The 25,587-nt window shown below is 35.0% G+C and overlaps 2 protein-coding genes across 6 annotated transcripts; both read left to right on the top strand.

Annotated features, from left to right (window-relative positions):
- Nucleotides 1–297: 297 nt before the first annotated feature.
- On the top strand, nt 298–4,723 carry LOC18097795 (B3 domain-containing protein Os01g0234100). 2 transcript variants are annotated; one of them, XM_024598666.2, is made up of 7 exons: nt 298–647; nt 741–833; nt 2,298–2,341; nt 2,437–2,599; nt 2,686–2,892; nt 3,586–3,676; nt 3,772–4,723. In XM_024598666.2, the coding sequence occupies exons 1-7, from the start codon at nt 564–566 to the stop codon at nt 4,521–4,523; spliced, it is 1,434 nt and encodes a 477-aa protein (XP_024454434.1). In that variant the 5' UTR covers nt 298–563; the 3' UTR covers nt 4,524–4,723. The 2 variants fall into 2 exon arrangements, with proteins under 2 accessions (XP_024454434.1, XP_006384419.1); XM_006384357.3 differs by having other exon boundaries at nt 299–647; nt 2,301–2,341.
- Nucleotides 4,724–14,312: 9,589 nt separating this feature from the next.
- Nucleotides 14,313–25,221, top strand: LOC18097793 (autophagy-related protein 2). 4 transcript variants are annotated; one of them, XR_008059105.1, is made up of 14 exons: nt 14,315–14,740; nt 15,040–16,145; nt 16,449–16,597; nt 17,099–17,274; nt 17,388–20,567; nt 20,680–20,792; nt 21,256–21,463; nt 21,814–21,927; nt 22,603–22,710; nt 22,809–22,941; nt 23,387–23,592; nt 23,950–24,146; nt 24,267–24,456; nt 24,988–25,221. XR_008059105.1 is itself a non-coding variant. In XM_052452544.1 (13 exons), the coding sequence occupies exons 1-13, from the start codon at nt 14,537–14,539 to the stop codon at nt 24,331–24,333; spliced, it is 5,961 nt and encodes a 1,986-aa protein (XP_052308504.1). In that variant the 5' UTR covers nt 14,315–14,536; the 3' UTR covers nt 24,334–24,458. The 4 variants fall into 4 exon arrangements, 2 of the variants coding, with proteins under 2 accessions (XP_052308505.1, XP_052308504.1); XR_008059106.1 differs by lacking the exon at nt 24,988–25,221 and adding an exon at nt 24,566–24,901; XM_052452544.1 differs by lacking the exon at nt 24,988–25,221 and having other exon boundaries at nt 24,267–24,458.
- The last annotated feature ends 366 nt before the right edge of the window (nt 25,222–25,587 follow it).

The following is a 25,587-nucleotide window of genomic DNA, read 5'->3' as shown; positions in this document are numbered from 1 at the left end:
CTCTAACAAGATGATTGAAAAAAACTAGGGTTCTATCAATATTTCAAAATATGAAAGTTACATGCAACCGAAACACTCCCTTACTATCAAGTGTGTTTTCCTGGGGCTTTGGAAGGCATCGATCAAATATCAGGTTCAAAAGTTGGTCCCTGCCTTGTTCGATATTTTTGAGGTTTTAAAAGTAAGCCAAGAAATTTTGGGGAAAAAAGTAACAGTAATAACAGTCATTAATTTAAAAAAAAAACAGTCCAAGATTCATTAAAGGCTGAACCCAATTTATTTTTTTTAAAAGAAAGAGGTAAGGTAAATTCTAACAGCCAAATACCTTTCCAAAAAACATGATTTTTTTTCTCCGATAATCTCTCTAGCCTGTAGCATTGCATCTGCCCTTGAAAAAAGCAGACAAAAAGAAAAGAAAAGAAAAAACACATACACCAACCTTTAGTTCATGTGTCTCGGTGTCAGCAACATTATCAAAGGACAGGAATCTGAAAGAGAAACCTGCAATAACAGCAAAAACCTTGGAAGCTAGAAGAAACAAACCCTTCTTTCTGCTGCCTAACATGGATGCCAAGGAAGACCAAAACACTTCCCCTAAGCCTCGGCTTCCAATCTCCGACCCAGTTCCCCTTAATACTTATCCCAGGGTTTGTTCCTTCTCTCTTCTCTTCTTTTCCTGTGTTTCTAGCATGCCTGCTTATGTTTCTTGATCTTTGCAAATCTGTTTTGTTCTCTTTTAGATTAGGAGAAGGAAGCCAAATATGTCCAAGCTAAAACTGACCCAGATCCATGAGAAGTCTCCAGAACCTGAGTACAAGACTGGTCATGAACTCGTGAGAATCTTTTCTTCTCTTGATATTCTTTAAAAATTGCAATCTTTTATTTAATTTCAGAGTAAAGTTGGCTATCATCCCTGTCTTGATGGTGTTTTATAGTTAAATGGGTTCTATTTTGTGCTGAGAGGGACTTTGTTATGGTTCTTTTCTTCTACTTCGTTTGCTATGTATCCTGTGCTTGTTCCAGCTGTTTGTTGTTTCTTCGAGGTTCTAGGGCTTTTTAAAGCAATTTGTGGTTTGAAATGTCAGATTAGGTGAACACTGCCAGTAAAGTTTTTGGGGAAATGACGATAGCCTCAGGGAGCATCGAGGTCACCAGTATACTGTAGTTGCTGTCCTCTGTGAACTGGAAATATTAACCCTGTTTTCAACCTTTTCACTTTGATAGCAATTAAGCATTGCTAAAGCAATGTTAAGCAAAATTATGACCTAAAATATGCTGCTATCATCTTTTCCTGTCTGGGGCACTTGTGCACTCCTTTTTGGAACATCTTACGTTGTCCCTTAGGTACCCTTTTGTGTGTGTGTCTTTTCTTTCAGTCCAAGTCTCCATTGGCAACATTTCTTCATTTTTCTTTTTCATGATAGCTATTGTCAAGGTAGTCTAGTTAGTCCCTTTCCAGCCTGAACGCAAGATGTTGAACCTGTTCCAATAACAAGTTTGTTGAATTAAAACCAATACAGTGAATGCAGCAGAATGGCTTGTGGCATACATCAAATTAAGCCCTATAACTAGACTAAACACATACACCAATTTCTAATAAAAATGACAAAATGTATTTGAGCTTCGAAGTTTACATGGGAAGCATAATTACTGGCAAATCTTGTTCTATACTTTGTCTCTTTGTAACCCTTTCTTGGGTGGATAATCTCTTTCAATTCCAAGTCTCGCTCTGCCAACATTTTGTCATTTTTGTTTCTGATGATTTTTGATTCTCAAGAGAAGTCCCTCTTCTAATCCAAATTCATGACACTAAACCTATCCTGACAGCAAATTTGTTAAACTAAGGTAAATAAAGCAAATGCAGCACAATGCTTGATAGGTGCATTAGATTAAGCCATTTACGTTAGAAGTTTTGAAGTTTTAAGGTAGGCATAAATACTGGGTTCAAATTTGTTCCATATCTTGTCCCTTTCATCCTTCTATTTCTTTTTCCAAAGATATTTAGATATGTCAGGGTATTGGGTGCCAATCATAAAGAGAAATTTTTTTTTTTTCAAAGATAGTAGCTGCATGCTCAACAACTAATGGAGAATGGATTCTTATTTGCTTGAAATGTGTATTCAGCTCTGAGTTGTTTGTACTTGTTACAGACTGACAGATTTCAATTACAAGCCTGATTTGATGCTTAATAGAAAATCAGTCATAGTGTCCTTTTAAACACCCAGGTTCTCTAGTAATTGTTCATCTTTTATTGTTTGATGAATTAATTGAAGAAAAACTTTGTGAAAATTCTCAAGCAGGTGTTGTATGATAAATCAGAGGAATCAAGGGAGCCCAGAAGGTTAGAGATTCTACCTGTCTTGTACTTAGATTGAAGCATAAAACTTTTGAGTTTATTGTATTCTCATCCTGGTTACTTTATATATGTATGTAAAGCCGTAAGCGAAAGAAAGACGCGTTCAGTGTATTCTATGATAGTACCGAAACTAAGTCTCCTGCTATGGAACTGGCAGAAGAGATTCGGGCAAATTTAGAAGCAGCATATCCTAGCTTTGCAAAAACTTTGGTCCGTTCAAATGTGACTGTGGGGTTTTGGATGGTAACAAGAAACTCTGTTCTAAACTTAAGAATCAGATGCTATATCTATGGGTTAGACTGTTTTATATGTTCTTTCTCTCATGACAGCATCTTCCCATGCGGTTCTGCAAAATGCATTTGCCAAAGAATGACACGACAGTTTTTCTGGAAAATGAAAGTGGGGAAGAATACATACTAAATTACATTGCAGAAAGGACAGCACTGAGTGGCGGATGGAAAGCATTCTGTGCTGCAAACAATTTACATGAGGGTGATGTTCTTGTTTTCCATTTATTGAAACCTTCAAGGTTTAAGGTACATTTGTTTTTGTTATCAAATGTTCCTCTTTTTTTAGTCACTAATTGTTTTAGATGTCCTTTCAGAAATGAATATTTAGGAAAAAGCATTCGGCAATAGGGAAAATTTTGGACTCCTTAGCAAAGCAAACTTTGCTTGTCAGAAAATGAAATTCTTAGTATAGAGAACTGGAGAAGAACATTCTATCTCTGAGCCAAGTTTTCAAGAATGATCACATGAAGAAGAAAATAACCAAAGTTGAAGGCTAGAGCAGTTAAATGAGTAGATTCTTTTTTCTTGTTTAGAGTTAGCTGTGTGATAGTCCTGAAATAACAAGGTACATGTCAGGTTTGCATTTTAATCTCTGAGAGCAGAAAGGAAACACCTTCATTACACACACGCACACAAGCACATACAAGTGGTGATTCACAGAGATATTGCTCATTTGTTGAAAACTGAAATCACAGGTATCGTGGAGGAGCTGTTCTTTTTCTTTAAAAACTGAAGCAAAAGTTGGTCATACTAAGCACACATACATGTAGGAAAAAGAAAAACTAGAAGTATACTGGTTTTCAGTGGGGATAGGTTTTGTTTTCTTCACTCTAAATGTTGAATGGTTGGGCTTATTTTCTGAAGTTGCTTAGCATAAAACTGTTACTCATTGCTATCTATTTTCTACTATAACAATTGCTTCTCATAATGTTTTCGTAGGTGTACATTGTAAAAGGAAATGGTTCCTCCCAAGCAGATGGGGAGTTTGGCATTCCAAGTTCAGATGCTTATGGAAAAGAAATCATCTCTAGTATATAATTCTCTATGAGCTGTTTTGCTATTTATAAATGATCACTTAAAACTTGATCTAATACATTCATAATTTCCTCTTTCCTAACATTGAAGAACCAGATGAAAAAGATGTACAAGGCGGTAAAAAGGCCAAGCATTTGGAGCTTCTTCCAGCTGGCCATCTGGAAGAGAATAATCAAGAGAATGGCCTGATTGTAGTGGACAACAATAAAGGGTACGCTGCCAGTCAATCTGAGAATGAAAGTGAAGATCGTGCCTCCGAAACTTTGGGAGTCATCAAACTTTCTGGATCCACTGTTGATTTTGACAATTTTGAAGGCATTGAAAATTTCAGCGTTCTCTTAAACGGTTTTGCTATAGACTCTGAGCTCTCAGAACATCACAGGATTAAGTACTATGAGCTATGTCGCTCACAAAACTCATTTCTGCACAGCAATCTTCTCAACAGTATTAATCATAAATTGGCAGCTGAAATAATAATTGGGACTGTGGACATTTCAGAGGAGATTAGATCTTCAAGGCTTTCCAGCTCCCATGCTGATTATGGAGTTTGGGACAAGACTTTGAAAGGCTTTGAGATGTTTGGCATGAATGTTGGATTTTTACGTGAGAGGTTAAGCCGGCTGATGAGCCTTGCTCTGGAATCAGAAGAGGCAATGGAATCAGAATGCAGAGAAGTTAAACTTGAGCAAGCTCGTATAGATTCAGAGATGAAAAGTCTCGAATTGAGGCTTTTGAAATTAAAGGAGACGAGGGAGAGACTTGATGATGAGATAGAGGCCCTAAAGGAGAATGCTGAGAAGCATGAGCTTATGTTTCAGGAAGCTGTCAGTGCCCCATGGTAAAGAGAATTGCAATAATGGGAAACATTTATCATGCTAACAGGATGGTCTTAACAACATTGATGCTGAGTTGTCAACAAAAACAGTGTACGAGTACTGTAATTCCATGTTTTAAATTAGCTGTAACCATGTTAGTGATTTGCAAAGGGAGATGTTGTAGCCAGCACTGTAATCAAATATAAAATTATTAAACATTCTCAGAAGTTGTCGTTATTCTCTTACATACATGTAGGATCTGCTATATAAAAATTGTTTCTCAGAATACTGTTTTGCGAGAGAGACAGAGAGCCAACTGCAAGAGTAATGAATTTGCTCGTTCGAAAGATGAAAATCATAGCTTCATCAAAGATCCATACCAATGATACCATATATGTGTGAAAACTAAACTTATGTAAAGGGATATCTACTCAACCCATGTCATACTTTACAGTAAGTCTTTTGAAGGTTTTGTTGCATGTACATTATTCCCTCGTTGGAACTTGGTCATTAGACCCCTAATTAGAAGTCTATTTTGTATCATTTTGAAGATTTATCCTTGTAATTAAGACTCCTAGGCAATGAAAATCACAGATGCTTTACGAGGAAGAGAAGATGTTTTTACTTCCCTTAACCCTCTATTATAACTAAAATTTATTATATTTCGTTTTCCATCTTTGATTTTTTTTCAGTGTTCTTTAACAACTAAAGATATTTCCAAACTAATTTTCTAACACCAAGACAATTTTTTTCTTGATCAAGAAGTCGCTCTGTTTCTCTTAGATTTATGATCATCGATATCCACCCCACTCTCAAATTACAGGATTAAATTCAAGGAAGGTCTGCAAGAATATAAATATAGCAAAAAATTAATAATTAAGCACAACTTTAGGATTGTTTATTATATAAATCTATTCGTACGATCCAGTTGTAAATGTTCAAACACTTGAAGGCACGCAATTAGCCATTCCGCTGTGCATTTTCCTTTTCAGAAAACCCCCCAAATTAACCTTATATTCTTCACATTTGTCAATTCAGCCTAATTTAATTGAATCGTAAACTATATGGTCGGATGGATGGATTTATGTAACACCCTCAATTAAATTTATGTTATATTCATTGAAATAAATAAATAAATTTATATATATATATTTCATGATTCCTAACTATCCTAACAACTTTTTAAGCTTATTATTCTTATTTTAACTACCGAAAATTCAGCAGAATTTTCTCTATAAATTGACCTTTTCAAGTATCGACATCATCCAAAAACATAATTTATTATGCATATTTATGACTTAACCATCCTGGATCTTTTTTAACATAATTTAATTATTCATCATTCCATCCAATTCGACTTATACCTTTTGTATTTTCCATTCTAATAATAGTATCATATCTTTTCTTTTTATACATGATGTCATTAAAACAAAGCATATTATAAAGTTATTTACATGCATACAAAAAATTTAAATGCATACCCAAAAGATATTTAATTATCTAAATAGTGGTATATGACTTTACATTAATTACAAGCCAAAAAAATAACTTCAAATCTCAATGAACTAGAATATTACATAACCAAATACCAAAATATACCTAGTAAATAACTACCCACAAAAAGAAAAGAATCAAGGTTGTCCCCCAGTATGAGAAGTACCTATAACAAAGCAATATAATTTATTTATTAATACCAATTAAATTTATTTATACATATATATAGTTTACACATTTTTTTAACACCATAATCTCTAATAAATTATCTCTAGACATATCTTACAACTTTAGTTACTTTTGGATGACTTCTCCATTACCAATCTTCATAATTTGCTTGTAAAGTTTACTCATCTTGCCACCTTGGTCCCTATCTTAATGGAAACAAAGTAATCATACAAATAATCTAGGTCTTCCTCAAAATCTGATCAAGTTCATTTCCACCTTAGTCATCTCATACATAGATGACTAAGTCCTATAACCACACCTTAGTTTCCATTCTTACGGATGATTAAGTCAATCTTTTTGCATCAAATCTCTTTAGTTCTTGTCTTAACGAATAACTACGTTATCTGACCATATCACCTTAGTCCTGCTTCTACAAACGACTAAGTCAAACACAATTTACCTTAGCTTTCCACCACTTGGAAGACTAAGTCAAAAACAAAATATTTATATCTCCTTAATTTCTGATCATTCAGATAACTTAAGTCAGACACATTATCTTTTTATATTTATTAAATTTGTTCATCTAATAATTTTCATTCGTCACCATATATTCTCATAATTCTCTTGTATTCATGACATAAATCGGTTTCACTAATTATCAAGCGTACATAACAAAGATAACTCATTCACATATAAGAAAAAAAAAGAACAACTATAATAACTTGATATAATTAAGGAGTTAAACACCTACCTGCATATATAATTTTATCATTTATGCATCAACACATCACAATCACACACAATTATACAAGCTTAATTACATTCCATGTTCATCATCTTTTATTCCTAACATGACTGGCCAATATTGTCTCCATAACACCCAAATTTTATCTTCCATCCTTCATTATTTTGCATCATTTTCAACCTATCTTATCACAAATGTATCAATTTCAACAATTTCACATTTTCCCAACATTTTCTCCTAAGAAACCTAATTCAAAAATTTAAGAACAATGCATTAAATCTATTTCTTTCCATCCAAACTTGTTTAAAGAACTTAGAACTCATTACTCAACACTAAAATAAACTTCGAAATAACTTGATGATGTCTTTCCTCCCCTTTAATTTTTTTTCTTTGTCATGACTTACAACCCCTTTTTTCTCCCTTCTGCCTCACTTAGTTTCTTCTTAAATCCTTGCTTGAGGGAGTGATTTGTGTTTCACACCTTTTAGATCTTTAATTCTACACAATTTCCACTCTTTCTCTCAAGATATTTTTATTTTTCTTAAGTGTTTTACTCTCCTTCTTTTCTCTTCTTTTTTTTTTCCTCTATTATATCTCTATTTCTAGTGTCAAAAGAAGGGAGAAGAAACTGCTGGAACTTTTCCGGCTCATCAAAATATTTACAAAATTACCCTTGATGAATTTTATATTATTTACTACCCAACTATTGACAGTTTTAAAATATCTTCCCGAACTCGAATTGCCCTGAAATTATAATTAAATGTAGGACTATATGTTACGAGATTTCTCATAAAATGTCAGCTCGATCTAACGGTCGGATTGCACATTATGCTGAGTAGTGTAAAAGTAGTCAATAGGTGATTTTTAAAAAAAATAATTCACCAAAAATCCAACTTCTCTCGTTTTATTATTATTATTATTATTATTATTATTATTATTATTTAACTATTCATTTTAATCACTCATTTTTCAAGGTTTCACAATACATGTAATTTTAATTTTAATTTTAATTTTTAGCCTAAGACCATATCTAAAGATAGAGTGATAACCTAATATATCTAGGCTTGACAGAATGTCAGACACAGATAATATGGGCTTCCATGCCCAACATTGTTGGATTCAACTACGCGTTAAAGCCAAGTGGACGTGGATCTAGCAAGCTGTCAGACCCAACATCCTTAGGTCTAGTTACGCGTTGAGCTCAATATGATCGTCAAACTCATACCTAATTGGACTTAGTACGATGCTAAGCCCATGTTAGTCCATGAGGCTTTGTTTTTTTATTTTTATGACTTTTAACATAAAATCTTAAGGTCAAGAATATTCATATCTTCACACCCTCAAGTCTATAAAAGTCTTCCAGTAGCCTACCATATTCCCATCAATATTAATGTTGTTTAAAGAATATTTGTTCCTTATTAATATTGTGTAAGAGATATTTATCCCTCATTAATACTATCAGGAGAAAATGACATTTCAAACCCCTCTATTCAAGTAATATGACAAGGCTCAGAGGCTATAAAATACCCCTTGAACCAACCAGATAATAGGTTCACAATTTCTATTCTCTAAGTATTTATACTTTAATTATCAAAGCATTTATCGTACAAAAACAAAAACAAAAACTTTTGTTCTTAAAATTGAAAGTTTATTCTCTCATTTATTACAATCTCTTACTAAAAGTTATTGACTTTATCATCAGATGATCCTAAAACCCCCCATCAAAAGGGATTGTTTTATAAATGTTAGGTCTTGTACCACTAACCATCCACTTCATAAGCTTTGAAGAAGGAAATATTGATGTGAACATGTGATTATCCACTATCCAAACCTTAAAAAACCACACTCTTGAGCATATTGAATTTTAAAACATCATCAATTGGCGCCATTTTATGGGAACCTGACCAAAAAGTCATCAATTATTCTTCCAAAACTAGTTTTTGACGTCCCTAATCATTATCAATGGTATACAATCAAGATACCCCTGGGATGAGATGCGTCATGAACCTTCTTGCAGTTGCTGGCATATTTACTCCATCAAAGTTTCAATAACTCATTAATCAAATGCAAGCCCTTACTTAAGCCATGTTGGCAACCCAGAGGCAACATTATACCTTGACACCCCCAACAAGTCTTGGCACATGATATAGCACCCTCAGTCTTAGCTTCCCAACCACAAGTTATCCCATTAATCAAAAGACAATTGTATTATCTAAATGAGGTTGAGAAAAATGACACGGAGAGTTTTCCACCCCAATAATCTCCTAGTCACTCTGAAGGTCTTTCTTATCGATGTGAAGCTCTCTTAATAAGTGGCCACTCTAGACGTGATACCTTTGGCCACCGCTTGATAAAAATTATTTATCAATCTTGTTGTTCCATACCAAAATTCTCTAGCTCTCTTTAAAGCTTATTAGACAATAGTCTGAGGGAAGTTTGCCTGGTAGATACATACAAAATTAGGTCTATAGTCCTCATGACATAAAGAGATCACCTTTATCTAGACAAGTTTTGCACACCCCCAAATCAAAAGAGTTGGTCTCCACAAAGATGACTTTGAACAACTACAATAGTCTGACATATCCATGAGAACACGTCCACAACATGTTAATAACCTTAAGTTGGTCATCCAAGAAGGTGATGTTATATGCAAGATCCTCATTATGAACTTTAGAGGGTCATAATAAGCCTGGTATAACAACATTAAGTCAGGTTCTATCATGGGTTCTAATGAACTATGTGTTAAACTTGTGTCATAATTTATCACCGATATACTCGCAAATAAGAGCTCCATAGAACTCTTTAATGTTACTCAATCAGGAAGGAAATCCATTAGGGTATATTTAAAAAGGTTCAATGAAGAAATGCTTGAGATGGAGGAATCGATCGAGTCAATAGCTTTAAAGGCTCTGATAAGTAGAGTGAGAGAACGCTCTTTATAGAATGATTGATATGTCTTACCAGATAGAAGCCTGTTAAAGGTGAAGGTAGTCATGAAGAATCATATATGGGTAGAAAAAACCAGTATGTTAAGGCATGAGCCTCCCAATTTCTATTATAAGGTTGAGGATAAGAAACCTTTCAAACAAAACCACTCTCCTAACAAAGGTAATAATTTCAAGAAAGGTAAAAAAAAGCTAGTGAGGGAGGATGTGCAAACCCTAAAAAGAGATGTACAACTCCCTTGAATACCACCCTTACAGAAATTTTTACAGCCATTAAAGGGAAAGACTTTGTTTAATATTCACCCTATATAGTATCGCCTCCATACACACGCACCTCCAAAAAATTTTCTTTATTCCACAAGGACAAAGGACAAGATATGAAAGATTGCTTCACGTTAAAGAAATAGATTGAGAGGCTGATAGCCAAGGGTTATTTGAAATAATTCATTAAGAGGTGTGCCCACATGAAACATGAAAGAAAAGAGCTCAGCCAACCTATTCAAGCCCTGCCTGAGATCAATATGATTTTAGAGGGCTTCTCGACAAGCAAAGATACTTCTAATGGAAAGAGAAAGTATGGAAAACAGGTTGTCACAACAACTCATCAACAAGATACATGGTATGAACTTATCACATTCACTTTAGATGATAGAGATGGGGTGATTTACCCCTTTGAGGATGCACTATTACTTTGACCTTAATAATATTAATGAAAACATATCTAGTTATATAAATTAAAATGTAAATTTTCTTAATTAAAACAAAATCCCCAATTAAAATCCAACATAAACTCTAGTTGCTAAAATTGTTACTATAGCTTTATTAATAATATCAATTGATTGAAAAACTATCTGATTGCATCAATTAAAATAAAATTTATCTCATTTCAAATAATATTTTTAAACACGACAAGTAACCCTTAAAATTAATTTAAACCCTAATTTCTCTAATTCAAACCTAATTGATTCCATAAATAACATCAATTGCATAAAAACACATATAATTGCTTCACTCAAAGCAAAAATTACCTCAACATCAACAAAATATTCAATTATGAAACACAACACAAATAATCATAAATCAAAACTTAAAATTTCTCAATTCAACAATGAAACTCATAAAACTAAGAGACAATGCAACTGTTTTACCTTGATTTTTTTATGGCTTGGTGGCGATTCCGCCTGTTGTCATAGTAAAGAGGTTGTTAATCAAGCTTGGGCTAATGGTTTGCAATAACAAAATAGTAGAAAGACTCGTGAAGATGAGAAGAAGATTATTCTAATGTTTTGGTGGAGGATTGTAGGCTGCTTTCGATGATTGAAGTCTGTTTTGGTGGTGGGTTTTTTTTAGGGTTTTTTTCTTTTGAAAGAGTAGTAACTATTCTGAATCGCGATTTCGATCATAATTATGATTTTGAATAATGATTTTGTTTCAAATCGTGATTCAGAATAACAATTGTGTTAACCTATGTCATTTCCCCCAATATGTTTTCAAATTGTGTTATTTCCCTAAACTTTTATATTAACGATGTTATTTTTCTAAAAAATGAGTATCATTTTATTGATTTTATCCAATATCATGTGATTGATGGCTTTCTTTAAATGTGTCCTTTAATTTCATGGAAATGGCTTAAATCTACATCAGCATCTTTGCAGAAATTATATAGCAAATAATGTCTAATATTCATTAAATGAAATTGAAAGAAAGCAAAATTGATGATTTCCTAAAATCTAAGATATGTAACTAAAAAATTATTTGTTTGTGATAGTAGTTAATTAATATATTCAAGTGCTTGGATTTCTTCTTCTTAATCTAAGAAACTTTATACTTATAATAGAAGCTTGAATACCTAAAAATAGTCCCAATCGGGGGATTTAATCCAATGATAAAGTCAACATATTTTATGGAAAATGTATTAAATGACTTAAGACAATAAATGATTTAAAAGAGCCTTAAATTCAAAGAAAAAAGATGTTTGTTCTTAAGTTTTAAGTTGGGTAATGCTCTGAAATCGTATCTTTATCTTAAGAGAAGAAAAGTTATGAACCCTTTACTGGATAGTTCAGGGGGTATTTATACCCCGTGAACCTTGTCATTTTCAAATAAAAGAAAGACTAGAAAGTCCTCTACTTTTGGTGATATTAATGGGAGATAAATATTTCTTACATATCATTAATGAGATGGTAAGTATGTTAGGTTCCTTAAGAGGCCTTGCACATACCTATAAACATAGAAAAATCATTATCATAATATAAACGATTATTCTAGATGGAGAAGCATGGTGGTTTATCATGTCTTTAATACTTATATTGTAGAGGATCGTCCAAAATCAGACATATAGCCTTAAAGCTTAGTAATGTCCAGGTTTTTTAGGCTTGACATGTTTGCTAAAATCATGTTTCCTTATATTTAGTTCTTGGGTCTGACATGTTCGCTAGACTCACGTTTCCTTGAACTTGACTGACTACCAAGTCCAAGTTCTTTGAGTCTGACATGTTAGTCAGACCCACGTTTCCTTGGACTTGGTTGACTGCTAACTCCAAGTTTTTTAGGTTTGACATATTTATCAGACTTATGTTTCATTGGACTTGACTAACTGTCAAGTTCAAGCTCTTTAGATCTAGCATGTTTGTCAAATACACGTTTCCTTGAACTTGACTGATTGTCAAGTCCAAGTTCTTTGGGTTAGCCAACCAAGTTCAAAGAAACGAGGGTCTGGCATGTTCGCCAGACCCACATTACCTTGGACTTGGTTGGTTGTCAAGTTAAAGTTTCTTAGGTCTGACATGTTTGTCAAACTCACGTTATCTTGGACTTGGCTGACAGTCAAGTCCAAGTTCTTTGGGTCTAGCATGCTCGTCAAACCCATGTTATCTGGGGCTTGGGTGATTACTAAGCCCAAGTACTTTAGAACTAACATTTTCACCAGATCCGTGTTATCTTGGACTTGGTTGACCGTCAAGTCCAAGTTCATTGGGTTTAACATGTTCGCGAGACCCACGTTTTCTTAAGTTTGGTTGACTTCCAAGTCCAAGTTTTTTGAGTCTAACATATTTGTCAGACCAACGTTATCTTGAGTTTGGCTAACTGTCAAGTCCAAATTCTTTGGAATTGACATATTCATCATATCCATATTACTTTGAGTTTAATCGCAAACTCAAATAAAACATGTCAGATCCATTTTATTTAAAAAAAATTTTATTTATAAAAGTTTTAACCAAAAATTAACTCATCACGAACCATTCAAAGAATAAATGATCAAATTTTAAAAAATAAAGGCATGGAGATAGAATGAAGGTTTGGATTAACTCAAATTAAACATGTTTATAATTCTCGATTTTTTTTTTTGTGAAATACATCCTTTAATTGTTGTGTTAAGCCCTTCATTGCTGAACAGTTAAAAACGAAAAAAAAGTCCAACTGCATTCGCTAGACCATTGGCTTGAAATGCTTTTCAATGTGTAAATTAAGATTCCATTGTTAATACATACGAATATAGCGATGGCAGCTACATCATAATATTGTATTATAAAAAGCATTCAAAGAAGATATTTAAATAATACGTCAATTTTAAGATAATGTAATAAATCAAATTATAGTACTTATGAACACCATCCTTTTATTATAAAGTCGTCATCCTACTCGTATAATAGCACTTCAAAATTCAAAGTTGTTTGATAAAAACTTAAGAAAGTTGATTTAATGGTTAAAGAGAGATTTTTTTTTTTTAAGTTAAAGCATCTAAGACAATTTAATTATTAAATTACTCTGAATATATAGTGCAATATGGAGGGTGTGTTTTAAAAGAGAAATTTAATCTGAATTAATGCACAAGTTAATCTAATAATACTTTTTATCATAAAAAAAAACCGAACAAAAAAATATATATTCTTGTCTAATTTTAAAGATATAATTAAAAAAAATACAAGTATATTCTTTGTTAAACTTATAGAGTGTGATTGTGATTGTTTTTTAAAATGTTTTTCGTGCCGAAATATATCAAAATAATATTTTTTTATTTTTAAAAAATTATTTTTGAGATCAGTATATCAAAACGATCCAAAATATATAAAAAAATTAACTTTTAGCAAAAAAAATTAATTTTTATAGAATGCGATTTACACTAGTGTTCCTAACCAATGCTTAATACAACCATTAAAGTTTTTATTTTATTTTTATATTTTCATTTTATTTTTATATTTTCATCTAAAATCATCATAATAAAGGACAAATAAACTTTGAAAATCAATTTAAAAAAACAAAGGAACTGTATCACCAAACAAGTCCTCGATGCTCCTCGTCCCAAAAAAAAAAAAAACAAATAATAATCAGAAATTAGAAGATTCTTTTGACCGAGCTGTTTTTACCGTTAGTACCGGAAGGCGTGGGAATTTAAAACGTGCACTATTAAAAAAAAAAAACCCTACAGACAAAATAATTAACAAAACACCACACGAAACCTTAAAATCCAATACAAATCCAAAAAACGACCATAACACAAACAAGTCTCCAATCAATCATTTCTCTCTTAAGTCCAATCTTACCCGTCTCTCTCCGTAACAAAGTCCATTCCTTTTCTCTTCCTGTCTCTTGATGGGAGATAATTATAATTCGTCTCCCATCACGAGCCAAACCCTAACCCTATCTCAAAATAAACCCTAATTAACCTTCCAAATCCAAATTTCACGATGTTTTCGTGGAATTTTGCAAAATCGGCGGAGGCTGTACTGTCGCGGTTGGCCGTGAAGAGGCTGTGCAAGTTTGTATTGAAGAAGAAATTAGGGCAGTTTATATTAGGAGATATTGATCTTGATCAGCTCGATGTTCAAATCAGTGAAGGCACTATCCAACTCAGTGATCTTGCTCTTAATGTTGATTGTCTTAATGAAAAGGTAAAGCGGTTAATTTAAGTCTCGTCAAGCTGCAACTTTTGCTCGTTAAAGTTTATTTGGCTGAAATCTTTAATGACATTTTTGTTATTATGCTTTTTTTATTAATTTTAGCGGAATTAACAGTTGGTTATTTTAGTTAGTTGCTTGAAATTAGATAACTTTTAGGGTCCTTTGTTTAATAATTTGTTATATTTGTTTCCGACCTTTTTTTTTCAATTTTGGTTTTTGAATTGTTAATTGAGGTTTGGAGGTTGTTTTCTAATTGAGGTAATTTTATTTGTTTGGATTGAGTTTTCTAGTTTGGGGTAGCGGCATCAGTGATGATAAAAGAAGGGTCAATTGGTTCATTGTCGGTTAAAATGCCACGGAAGGGTAAAGGTTTTCAGGTTGAGTTGGATGAGCTTGAACTTGTACTTGCACCCTGTTTGAAGAAATGTAATACACCAGCTGGAGACGAGACTGGTAGTTGTAGTCAAGATAGTAGACATAGGCAGAAGGATGTGGGAAAGTTTGGGAATGATTTGATGGAAAACGCCGCAAAATCTAGTCATGTTGATGTTCATGAAGGTGTAAAGACAATTGCAAAGATGGTGAAGTGGTTTTTGACGAGTTTCCATGTAAAGGTTAAGAAGTTGATTGTTGCATTTGAGCCGTATTTCGAGAAGGACGAAAAGAAGGTTGGGTGTCAAGAAACTTTGGTCCTCAGAGTACCTGAAATAGAGTGTGGAACCTGTGTTTCTGAAGACCCTAACTTGAGTTCTGATCATGGAGTTGAGAACTTTCTTGGGATAAGTCATTTAACGAATTTTGTGGAGTTTCAAGGTGCAGTACTTGAACTTCTCCAGACGGATGGTGTTGACAATCAAAGTTGCAGTCCATGTGTGTCAGATTCAAGTTTTAGTGAGCAGTTTTTTGGGCGTTGCCGATCAAATCCTACAACTCCTATTTTGACAGGGAAAAAAGGTGGATTTTCAGGGAATTTGAAGTTAAGTATTCCTTGGAAGAATGGTTCATTAGACATTCGCAAATTGGATGCTGAGGTATGTCTTGATCCTATAGAATTAAGACTTCAACCAAGCACAATCAAGTGGTTCCTACTTTCATGGGAAACTTGTAAGCATATCGATAAAGATGGTGGGGGGGATGCACATTATAGATCAACAGAATCTGTCTGCTTCAATTCCTCTTCTCATTTCCATTCATCATTATCCAGTCCTACTGTGTTTGCTATTGAGAAGTCAATCCCTGTTCATGGTAGTTTTACATCTGCCTTCTCATCTTTTACCGGGAAAGAATCAATCAGTGAAGCAATGGTATCTGGATCACATCTTATATCTGACTGGGTGCCAAATTCTATTGAAAACGAGAAAGATGGTATCCAAGAAGAATTAGACCTTGGAGCAAGGTTAGTGCATCTTTCTTGCTTTTGGGTTCCACACTTTTTTATTGCTCTAACATATGGAATTATCATACACAAGCATCTGATCTTATAAATACAATGAAGTGCTTATGAAATTTGCACCCTTCCCTTAGTAGTTTGGGATTTTAAAAATTCATTTTGAGATGTAATGTTTGGTGAAAAGGATTGTAATCCTGCAAATAAATATTAATCTACATGTCCATAAAATCTTTTTCATCTTTAACTTTTAATTTTTTTTTTTTTTTTTTGCTGTTTTGGTAATGCTGACATTTCTTGGCCAATTTTCAGTGTGGACCAGTTTTTTGAATGTTTAGATGGAATGAGGAGCTCACAATCAGCTTTGGGAAGCAGTGGGATGTGGAACTGGACATGTTCTGTTTTCAGTGCATTAACTGCAGCATCCAGCCTTGCTTCTGGATCTTTTCATATTCCTTCTGGTATGTGCACTTGTTTCCATAAGTGTGTCATTTTGTGCATTCATTGTTGCCCAAATTTGAGAGCTGCTTATGCACAATCTCATCATATATGTTGTTCCTCCTGTAATATCATGGATATAACATTTTTCCTGCATTTTCATATTAAGATATAACTTGCATTCTATTTTAGGATCTATTTTCTTTTTCCATTAGGCATCATATGGTTTCATGGAGTACATCTAGCTAACACATGCTTTCTTAATACTATAAAGTGCATCCATTCAGTTCTTTTGATTGGTGGACTGAGGATTTTGTTGTGTTTATATCTTTTCTTACAAGCGATGTTATGTAGTTAATGCACTTACTATAGGCACATGAGATATTCATTGCTACGTTTCTAGTGTAACATTTATATTCGATGATGCTTGTTTTGTCATGATAAGGTTTTCAGACTTTAACTGTGATCTTTTTCTGATATGTGATTTGTATTATAATTCTATTTTCCTTCTTGACCATGTACAGAAGATCAGCATGTTCAAACAAACCTTAAAGCGACTTTGGCTGGAATTTCTATCTTGTTATCCTTTCAGGATGATGATCAGGAAGACTTGTATGGTCAAAAGAGTGACCAGAATGCTGTTGATTTGGAGGTTCATTGTCTGGGTGCAGAGTGCAAAGATATTTTTGTTGTTTTGCAGGTAAAATTTTCTTGAAGAATTAGAATTCTTTTACAATCTGCTTCGCTGTTTGTTCCTTATTGGTTTTTTATGGTATTCCTCTATCTAACTTGAAAATTCGACAAGGTCAACAGGTATGTCCTCAAGAAAAGAGGTTTGAAGGAACAGTGAAGTGCATTGAGGTTGCTGATTACTTGTACAATAAAAATGATGCCATGAATCTTCACTTGCGGGATTATAGTAGTGATAGCAACAGTGGAACTGTTTTGATTCAAAATCTGCAAGCTGAAGTTCAAGGTGCTCTCCCTCCATTTCCTTATTTGGATGAATCAAGTACATTAGTTGTACCAGGAGTTCCATCTGGAAATGCAACCAAAGTGAAATTGCTCGGTACCTCAGGTGTCACTCGGTGCCAATTTACTGTAAGTTCTAACTCGTCAGATAAAAGTTTTACAGGGACAAAGTCACTTTCAGTGCAACTGCCGCTGTTAATATTCTGGGTGAACTATGGTTCAGTAAACATGATACTGAGTCTCCTGAAGGATGCTGAAAAATCTGTTGAAATGAGTGCCCAGAGGAGTGGATTTCCATCTGTCAATAAGAAGCGTGAATTTTCTCATGGAAATATGAAAAAAGGTTCAAGTTCTGGGGTTTCAACGTTAACTTGTACAGAAAATTTGCAAGGTAGTATATCAATCCCTTGTGCAAGAGTAATACTATGTTTCCCATTTGCAAGTGGTGGAGATGTTGGAGGCCACTCTTCCTGGAATCAATTTATTGCTTTTGATATTTCTTCACCATTAACTTTGGAAGAGGGAAAAGTTCTAGAAAATAGTCTAACATCGAATTCCTGTTCATGGAAAAGGCAAGCTCCAAGGGCCACTGGTTCTTTGCATTTGAATGTTGGTAATCTCGAGGTTTATTTGGTCAATCCAGCATGTAAGAATGATGGAATTAGCTCGTCTACTGTAACACCAAGGCGTAAATTTTGTGCGCAGAAGATTGTGTCTGTCAGTAATAGAGCTGGTTCTCTATGTGCAATTAAGATGCTTTGGCAGGAAGACCCTGTGGCTGGTCCTTCTATTGCTGAGATAGCCAAGTCTTTGGCGGCTCCAGAGAGCAGAAGAAAATTCATGGTGAAAGGCTATGAGTTTGCTAGTGCAACTGCTGTCAAAGATTTAGGAGATTTAAATTCGCGAACCAGAGAGGAGATAATTTTGAGCTCTGCATTCTTCTTGCATGTTCATCTCTTTTCTGTTATGGTTGATGTTAGCACTTCTCAGTACAGTAATCTGCATTGCCTTCTAGATCAGATGATTAATGGATTACCAGGCATGGCCTGCGATGCAGTCAGTGTTGGGGAATTGCCATCAGTCAGTCGAACTTCAATTCTTGTGGAGTGCGAATCAGTAGATTTTTCAATTAGACCAGATACAAAGGATGATATAAAAAGTTCATTACAGAGTGAACTTCCTGGATCATGGCATTGTTTAAAATTGAAAATCCGAAAATTTGAGATGTTGTCTGTCTCAAATATTGGAGGTATCAGGGGTGCCAATTTCTTTTGGCTAGCCCATGGAGAAGGTAAATTGTGGGGTTCCATCACTGGAGTTCCAGATCGAGAGTTTCTTCTGATTTCTTGTAGCAACTCCACTAGGAAACGTGGAGATGGAGGAGGTTCCAATGCATTGTCTTCTAGGTTGGCTGGTTCTGAAATTATACACATATGGGATCCTAAGAGGTCACATGATTTCACATCTGTTACTGTCAGATGTGCCACAATTATTGCTGTTGGTGGTCGCTTGGATTGGCTGGATGCAATATCCTCCTTCTTCACTTTGCCATCTCCTGAAGTTGAGAAGGCAAGTGATGGAAGTTTGGCAAAGGGGGATTTGAATGCCCCTTCTGAAACTTATTTCATTCTAAAGTTGGTTGATATCGGTATAAGTTATGAGCCCCACTTGAAGAATTCGGTAGTTGGGGCTCTTCATTCCGAGATTGGTTCCTTGTATTCCAAAGAAGAAACAGGTGAGCCACATGTTGCCTGTGTATTAGCTGCATCTTTGTTTTCACTTTCCAACACAACAATGGAAGATTCTATTGATAGTGATTACAAAATTAGAGTGCAAGATGTGGGGCTGCTTCTTGGTGCAGCACATGATCATGGTGGGACTTATAGTGTGGAATATCTTCATAAGATGGGTTATGCGAAAGTTGCTCATGAGGCCCTGTTTGAAGCAATTTTGAGAACTGACTGTAAGAATGGCCTTCTCTGGGAGCTAGAATGCTCAAAATCCCACATTTATGTGGAAACTTGCCATGACACAACTTATGGTTTGATTCGCTTGTCTGCTCAATTCCAACAGCTTTTTGCCCCTGACTTGGAGGAATCAGTTGTGCACTTGCAGAATAGGTGGAATAGTGTTCGTCAGGCCCAAGAGAGAAACAAGTTAAATGATGAAGGCGGGATTTCCAATCATGATTGTGTCCCATCAACTTCTCAAGTGCATGACCCTACTGCAGATACGAAGAGTAAACTTGGGGTGGCTGGTTTAATGGATGAGATATGTGAAGATGCGTTTCACTTGCATGGGACTCAGGCATGCCAGCTTGATTCTAATGGATCAGAAATTCATGTTTCACTTGATGAAAGTCTCCTTGGAGAGGCTTGCAGCCTCAGTGTTGAAACTCCAGACTTTTTCTCGGATGATCTCTCTTATGATGGGTCAGTGCCTTTGGCAGGCCTGGAAAGTAGTCAAACCACATTTCTACAGAGTGGTTCTTTCCCAGAATTTATAGAAGGTTATTACTTGCCTGATTTATGTCCTTTGCCAGAATTGTCAATAGGCAGGCAAACACCATCTGAGAAACTTAAATGCAAATCCAAGAATTTTGACGATGCAGATCATGGCAGAGGAAATGGTGGATGGTATGGGGATGCCCCTTTAAGCATTTTTGAAAATCACATTTCTGGAGCAAGTGGTGAAGCTAGTGTGAATCAGGTTTTGGAAGACCAGCTTCCAACTATGTATTCTGATGATTTTGGGAAGGCCACCGGAAGAGTGCTTTTTAAGAACATTAATGTGAGCTGGAGAATGTATGCTGGTTCTGATTGGCAGGTACATAAAAGGAATGGTGATCCTTCTAGTCATACTTGTGGACGGGAGACAACTGTTTATCTGGAGCTTGCATTATCTGGAATGCAATTTCAATACGATGTCTTCCCAGTTGGTGGGATATATGCGTCTAAGCTTTGTCTTTCAGTTCAGGATTTTCATCTTTATGATGGGAGTAAAACTGCACCTTGGAAACGGGTACTATAAAAAAACCCAAATCCATTTTATTTAATTATTTTGTCAATCTTTTTTTTTCTTATTTTTTTTTTATAAATCGTGTTTGAATAGTTTTTTCCTTTTGAAATGAAAGATACTAGGATATTATCATTCAAAAGATCATCCTAGGGAATCCACTTCCAAAGCATTCAAGCTGGACTTGGAAGCTGTCAGACCAGATCCTCTAATTCCTCTTGAGGAATACCGGTATGTGTTTTGCAAGCTGTCATGGTTATTGAGTATGGATTTAGTAGAAGCCTGGTGTAACATCTCTGTTTTGGAAAGCACTGTCATACTATTATCTTAAAAATTCTTCACTATGCAAGGATTGATGTGAGGTTTTTTTTACAAGGCTACAAAGAATTTTGGCTGATAGTGTTCATGACGGGCCAGGAATGGAAATGTAGATGTTTTGTGTAATTCTTTTGTTTCATAGGGTTGGCAATCTACCCTAGCCTTTAAATTCTCTTGTTATCTCTTATGATCATGCTCAAAATAACAAGTGTTGTACATGTTGGTCCCCTGCATCACAATTTCACAATCACACTTCATGAACTACAGTCAACCTTATAACCCTGGTTTTTATTTTATATAATTTGTTATAGTGAAACACACACACTGTTTATAGAAGTGCTCCCTCATTGTTAATTGTCATATTTATTCCTTCCAGGTTACGCATAGCTTTCCTTCCTGTGCTATTGCATCTTCATCAAAGCCAGCTTGATTTTCTCATTAGCTTTTTTGGGCCCAAAAGCTTGTCAGCAGGCCAGTCTTCAGATCAAGATCAAAACTCAGACGGTGCGAAGACTTCTGCAACAAATAGCAGTAATCTTGCTGGACATACAATTGCAAATGAAGCATTGCTTCCCTTTTTTCAGGCAAGTAGGATAGGGGCCATGCATGCCATTTATCAAGTGACATGATATCATTGCATTCCATTTCCTTTTTGTTAAACTACTGTTTGAGTGCAATCATGTGAACAGGTAAGGGAAATGGCTAGCCAGTACTCAACAGATTGTTTTACTTCTGTCCTTTTACTCTGATGGCCTGTGTTTTCAGTGAATAATTGCATGAAAAAAGATGGAATGGAAAAGGATGGAATTGACTTTGAATAATTGAACTAGGCCATGATTTTCTTTATTTTATCTGTTTTGAGTTCTTTATTATATTCCGAATTTGATTTTCTGAAGTCAATTTTTTATGCCCTGATCACATTAACTTATTTCAGAAGTTCGACATATGGCCTATTATTCTTCGAATTGATTACAGTCCCCATCATGTTGATCTGGCAGCATTGAGTAGTGGGAAGTACGTGGAACTTGTGAACCTTGTCCCCTGGAAGGTGAAAATTTTGTTTTTTGAATTAAATTAAATTTTGTTTGGTAATTAATAGTGTAAATATATGGTGATGGAAGAAATCAGTTTTGTGGACAGTTCCTGCTTACTGGCTCCAACTATTTAGGTGTTTTGCAGTCCACTTTTGTACATTTGATACTAGGTTTTGTGACTGATTCTTGATAAAATGACTAGGGCATCATTTAAGAAGTCTGCCATTCTGAATTAAACTTTTAGAAAATGCAACCTGATGGTTTCAAATTTCGTGTTTGTACTAAAAAATTTTCAGTAATTGTCTATGCTGTGGGTCATATAGCATTCAAGTGGGGGATTGGGTAGGGCCCAAGCTAATTGTTACATTGTGTGTATCTTGCTATTGATCTAAAATCCCTGGCCTTTTGTACTCCATTTAATGGCTATCCAGTAATAGATAAAGGTCTCTTGCACGTAAACATAAATATGGCAGGGATTTTTTTCCTTTTGCAAAGATGACCCCAGACCAATAATTCTCACTTCTTAAATATTGTTGCTTCTCAAATCATTAATTTGTAAACATTAATTTTCTATTAATAGCAAAACTATTATAAGCCAATTCACTAGACAAAAAATACTGAACGAAATATAAGTTTTGGGAGTTTCCAGTTGGATGTTCTAATCACCATTAGTAAATTTTTGGATGCAGGGGGTTGAACTACAGCTAAAACACGTTCATGCTGTTGGTGTCTATGGCTGGGGCAGTGTATGTGAAACAATTATAGGGGAGTGGTTGGTGGAGATTTCTCAAAATCAGGTTTTAGTAACATTCTCCATGTGTATTGAGAACTTTATGGTTATATTCTTCGTATTGACATGTTTTATGATATCTATTTATCTCTCCTGTGTATGTAGATACATAAAATTTTGCAAGGTCTTCCTACCATCCGGTCCTTTGTTGCTGTGGGTTCTAGTGCTGCAAAGCTTGTTTCCTTGCCTGTTGAGAGCTACAGGAAGGATCATAAAATAATCAAGGGAATGCAAAGAGGCAAGTCATGTTGAGTTAAACATTTGTTTGGTCTCTAGCAGTAAAATCTGGGTTGTGTTGCATTATGGTGTAAATGATACCAGATCATTGTTTGTGTCACATGATTATTTGAGGTGCTTATATTGCATGTTTGTGGTGAATGTCTCTATTTGTCATGTCTATATATCATGGCTAAATTGGTTTGGTGTTTAGTTGCAAGATAAATTTTGATTGTGCAATTTTTGGCAGGTTGCTCAATAATAATAAGAACATGCTCTAGCTGACCAGCATCTCAACAATTCTTTTGGCCCTATACTGAATTCTCTATATTTCAATTATTCTATGAAACTGTTTTCCTCCATGACTAATTAATTCGTGTTTTTGCATACATTTTGGTTAGAATGTATTGTCTCCACTTCCAAGTTTAATACATGAAAGTAATCATTCTTGGTAATTCTCCAATCAGGTACATTTGCATTTCTAAAACGTATATCACTTGAAGCTGTTGGACTTGGGGTACATTTGGCAGCTGGGGCTCATGATATTTTGCTCCAAGCAGAATGTATTCTTACAGGTGCTCCTTCTGCTCCTGTATCATGGTCTTTACCAGGCAAAACTAAAGCAAATGTAAGGTGCAATCAACCAAAAGATGCCCAGGAAGGAATTCAGCATGTAAATTCCTCAACTTGCCTTGCTTTTTGCATGGTTGCTCCTTGTGCTTTTTGTTAGGTGTCACGCAGTTTTGGCTGTTTTTTTTTGGTTAGGGACTAGACACTGTAGAAATTAAAGATTGGGAATTTATGGCCGTAATGACTATCATACATTGGGTTTGGTTTATGATCAGGATGGAACGGTGCAAGAAAGATACACCTTCAACAGAGAAAAGCATATTGCCAACCCAACTAGTTTGAGATCATGGCTTTTTTATTGTGAAGGCCATTTTACATCCATGCGATTTAGGAAATAAAACAATATATTTGTTGCGTGTAGTTGCTCTCAAATAAAGCTTTTGTTCTCTCAAATTCACAGGCGTACGAGAGTCTCAGTGATGGACTGGGAAAATCTGCTTCTGCTTTAGTGCGAGCTCCATTTAAAAAATACCAGCTTGGAGCCAGTGCAGGGTCTGCCCTGGCAACTGCTGTGCAGGCTGTTCCTGCTGCTGCCATAGCTCCTGTTTCTGCTTGTGCAGGTGCAGCCCATTGTGCTCTTCTTGGCCTTAGAAATAGGTCAGTTCCTCTTCCTTTTACCTTTTGGTTCTGATTCTGATTAGATCTAAGTCATTTTCCAGTTTATTAAGATGCAATCTTTTCAATCATATATTTACTCTGGTGAGGATGCTTTTGCAGTCTTGACCCTGAACACAAAAAAGAGTCCATGGAGAAATATCTGGGTTCCACAAAGCCAAATGATTGAGATTGATTGAAATGCATGATGAGACCATTGCATGACAAATGGATAGAGAAGGATTCTTGCTGCTCTCTTTCCAAGAGAAGGTCACGGGAGACCTCTGTTGTCACCATAGCCGACATGTACAAAGTGAGTTTGAACTCTACAACCCGCTCCTTTTGAATACTTTATATAACACACTAAATAAATGGATCTTGCGTTAGTGGAATGAGAAGTAACTCAAATGTCATCGGTCCAGGTAAAAATGACATTAGAAGCTCTGGTTTTGGCATTTGCCAAGCCCTGCTGATGATTATTCAGCTGTGAAGGTGTTGATGTCCGTGAATGCTGTTGATCAACTTCATCTATTTTTCATTGCTGAAGTATCAAGGCTTACAATTTATTACTTTCAGTATCAAATTTTTATGTGGTAGTTAGAAATACAAGAATGGATTTATGGTGTATAACATATCCATCCATTGTTTGACGCCCAGTCTATGCTCTATAGTAGTATATAAAATCAAACGACAAGTGTTTAGGTTTCTGAACGTTCTCCTTGCCAATTAAAAAAGAAGGCAGCCATCTTGTATGTTGTTGTAACTTGTTTATTCCCCAACCTCCCTCCCTCTTGTCCTCGCTATTAGAGTCATTTACTCTTTATCTTCTGTTTTTTGGTTGCAGGTGTGCAGTTTAACAAAACCATCAAACAGATTCTTTTCCATCTGGATGAACTAGTAACTTTGTACATTTTGTAAATAGCCATTGATGCTTTTAAGATTTTAGCCATACAGATTGAGAATTGTAATTTATCTGAAATGGTTAGCTGGTGATAGAGAAAAGGAATGCTGTTTCTATTTGCTGTACATAATTCATTCAATGCTCACAAGAATTAAAAGGTTTGATCATTTTATGTAATTATTGGGAGTGAAATTTTTTATTTTCATTTTTATTTTTATTTTCGGAAAGCTTCATTTTAAAGAAAAGACATTCAAGAATCATGCAAGGGGTTAACCACAAGAGTATTACCATCAAAATGTCTCATCGTTCAAGTGGCGAGTTGAGCAAAATACATCAAGTCCTACTCTGTGTATTGACGAACTTTCATGTAACCTCAAATCATGAAGACAAGTCTCGCCAAGAAGACTATTCAACACTTGCCATCAAATGCCTGAAAAGCACCATGCATGCGTTTTGTCCGAAAAGCACTTTGCTATATCTTTTATTCGGTGATGTATTCAGGTAAAATTATCGTTGTGTAAATTACTAAATCAGATTTATAAC

The sequence above is a fragment of the Populus trichocarpa genome, chromosome 4 (genome assembly GCF_000002775.5).
Source record: "Populus trichocarpa isolate Nisqually-1 chromosome 4, P.trichocarpa_v4.1, whole genome shotgun sequence".
Taxonomy (NCBI): Eukaryota; Viridiplantae; Streptophyta; class Magnoliopsida; order Malpighiales; family Salicaceae; genus Populus; species Populus trichocarpa.
Note: the sequence above shows the minus strand (reverse complement) of the source record. Positions and strands in the feature narration are given on the sequence as shown.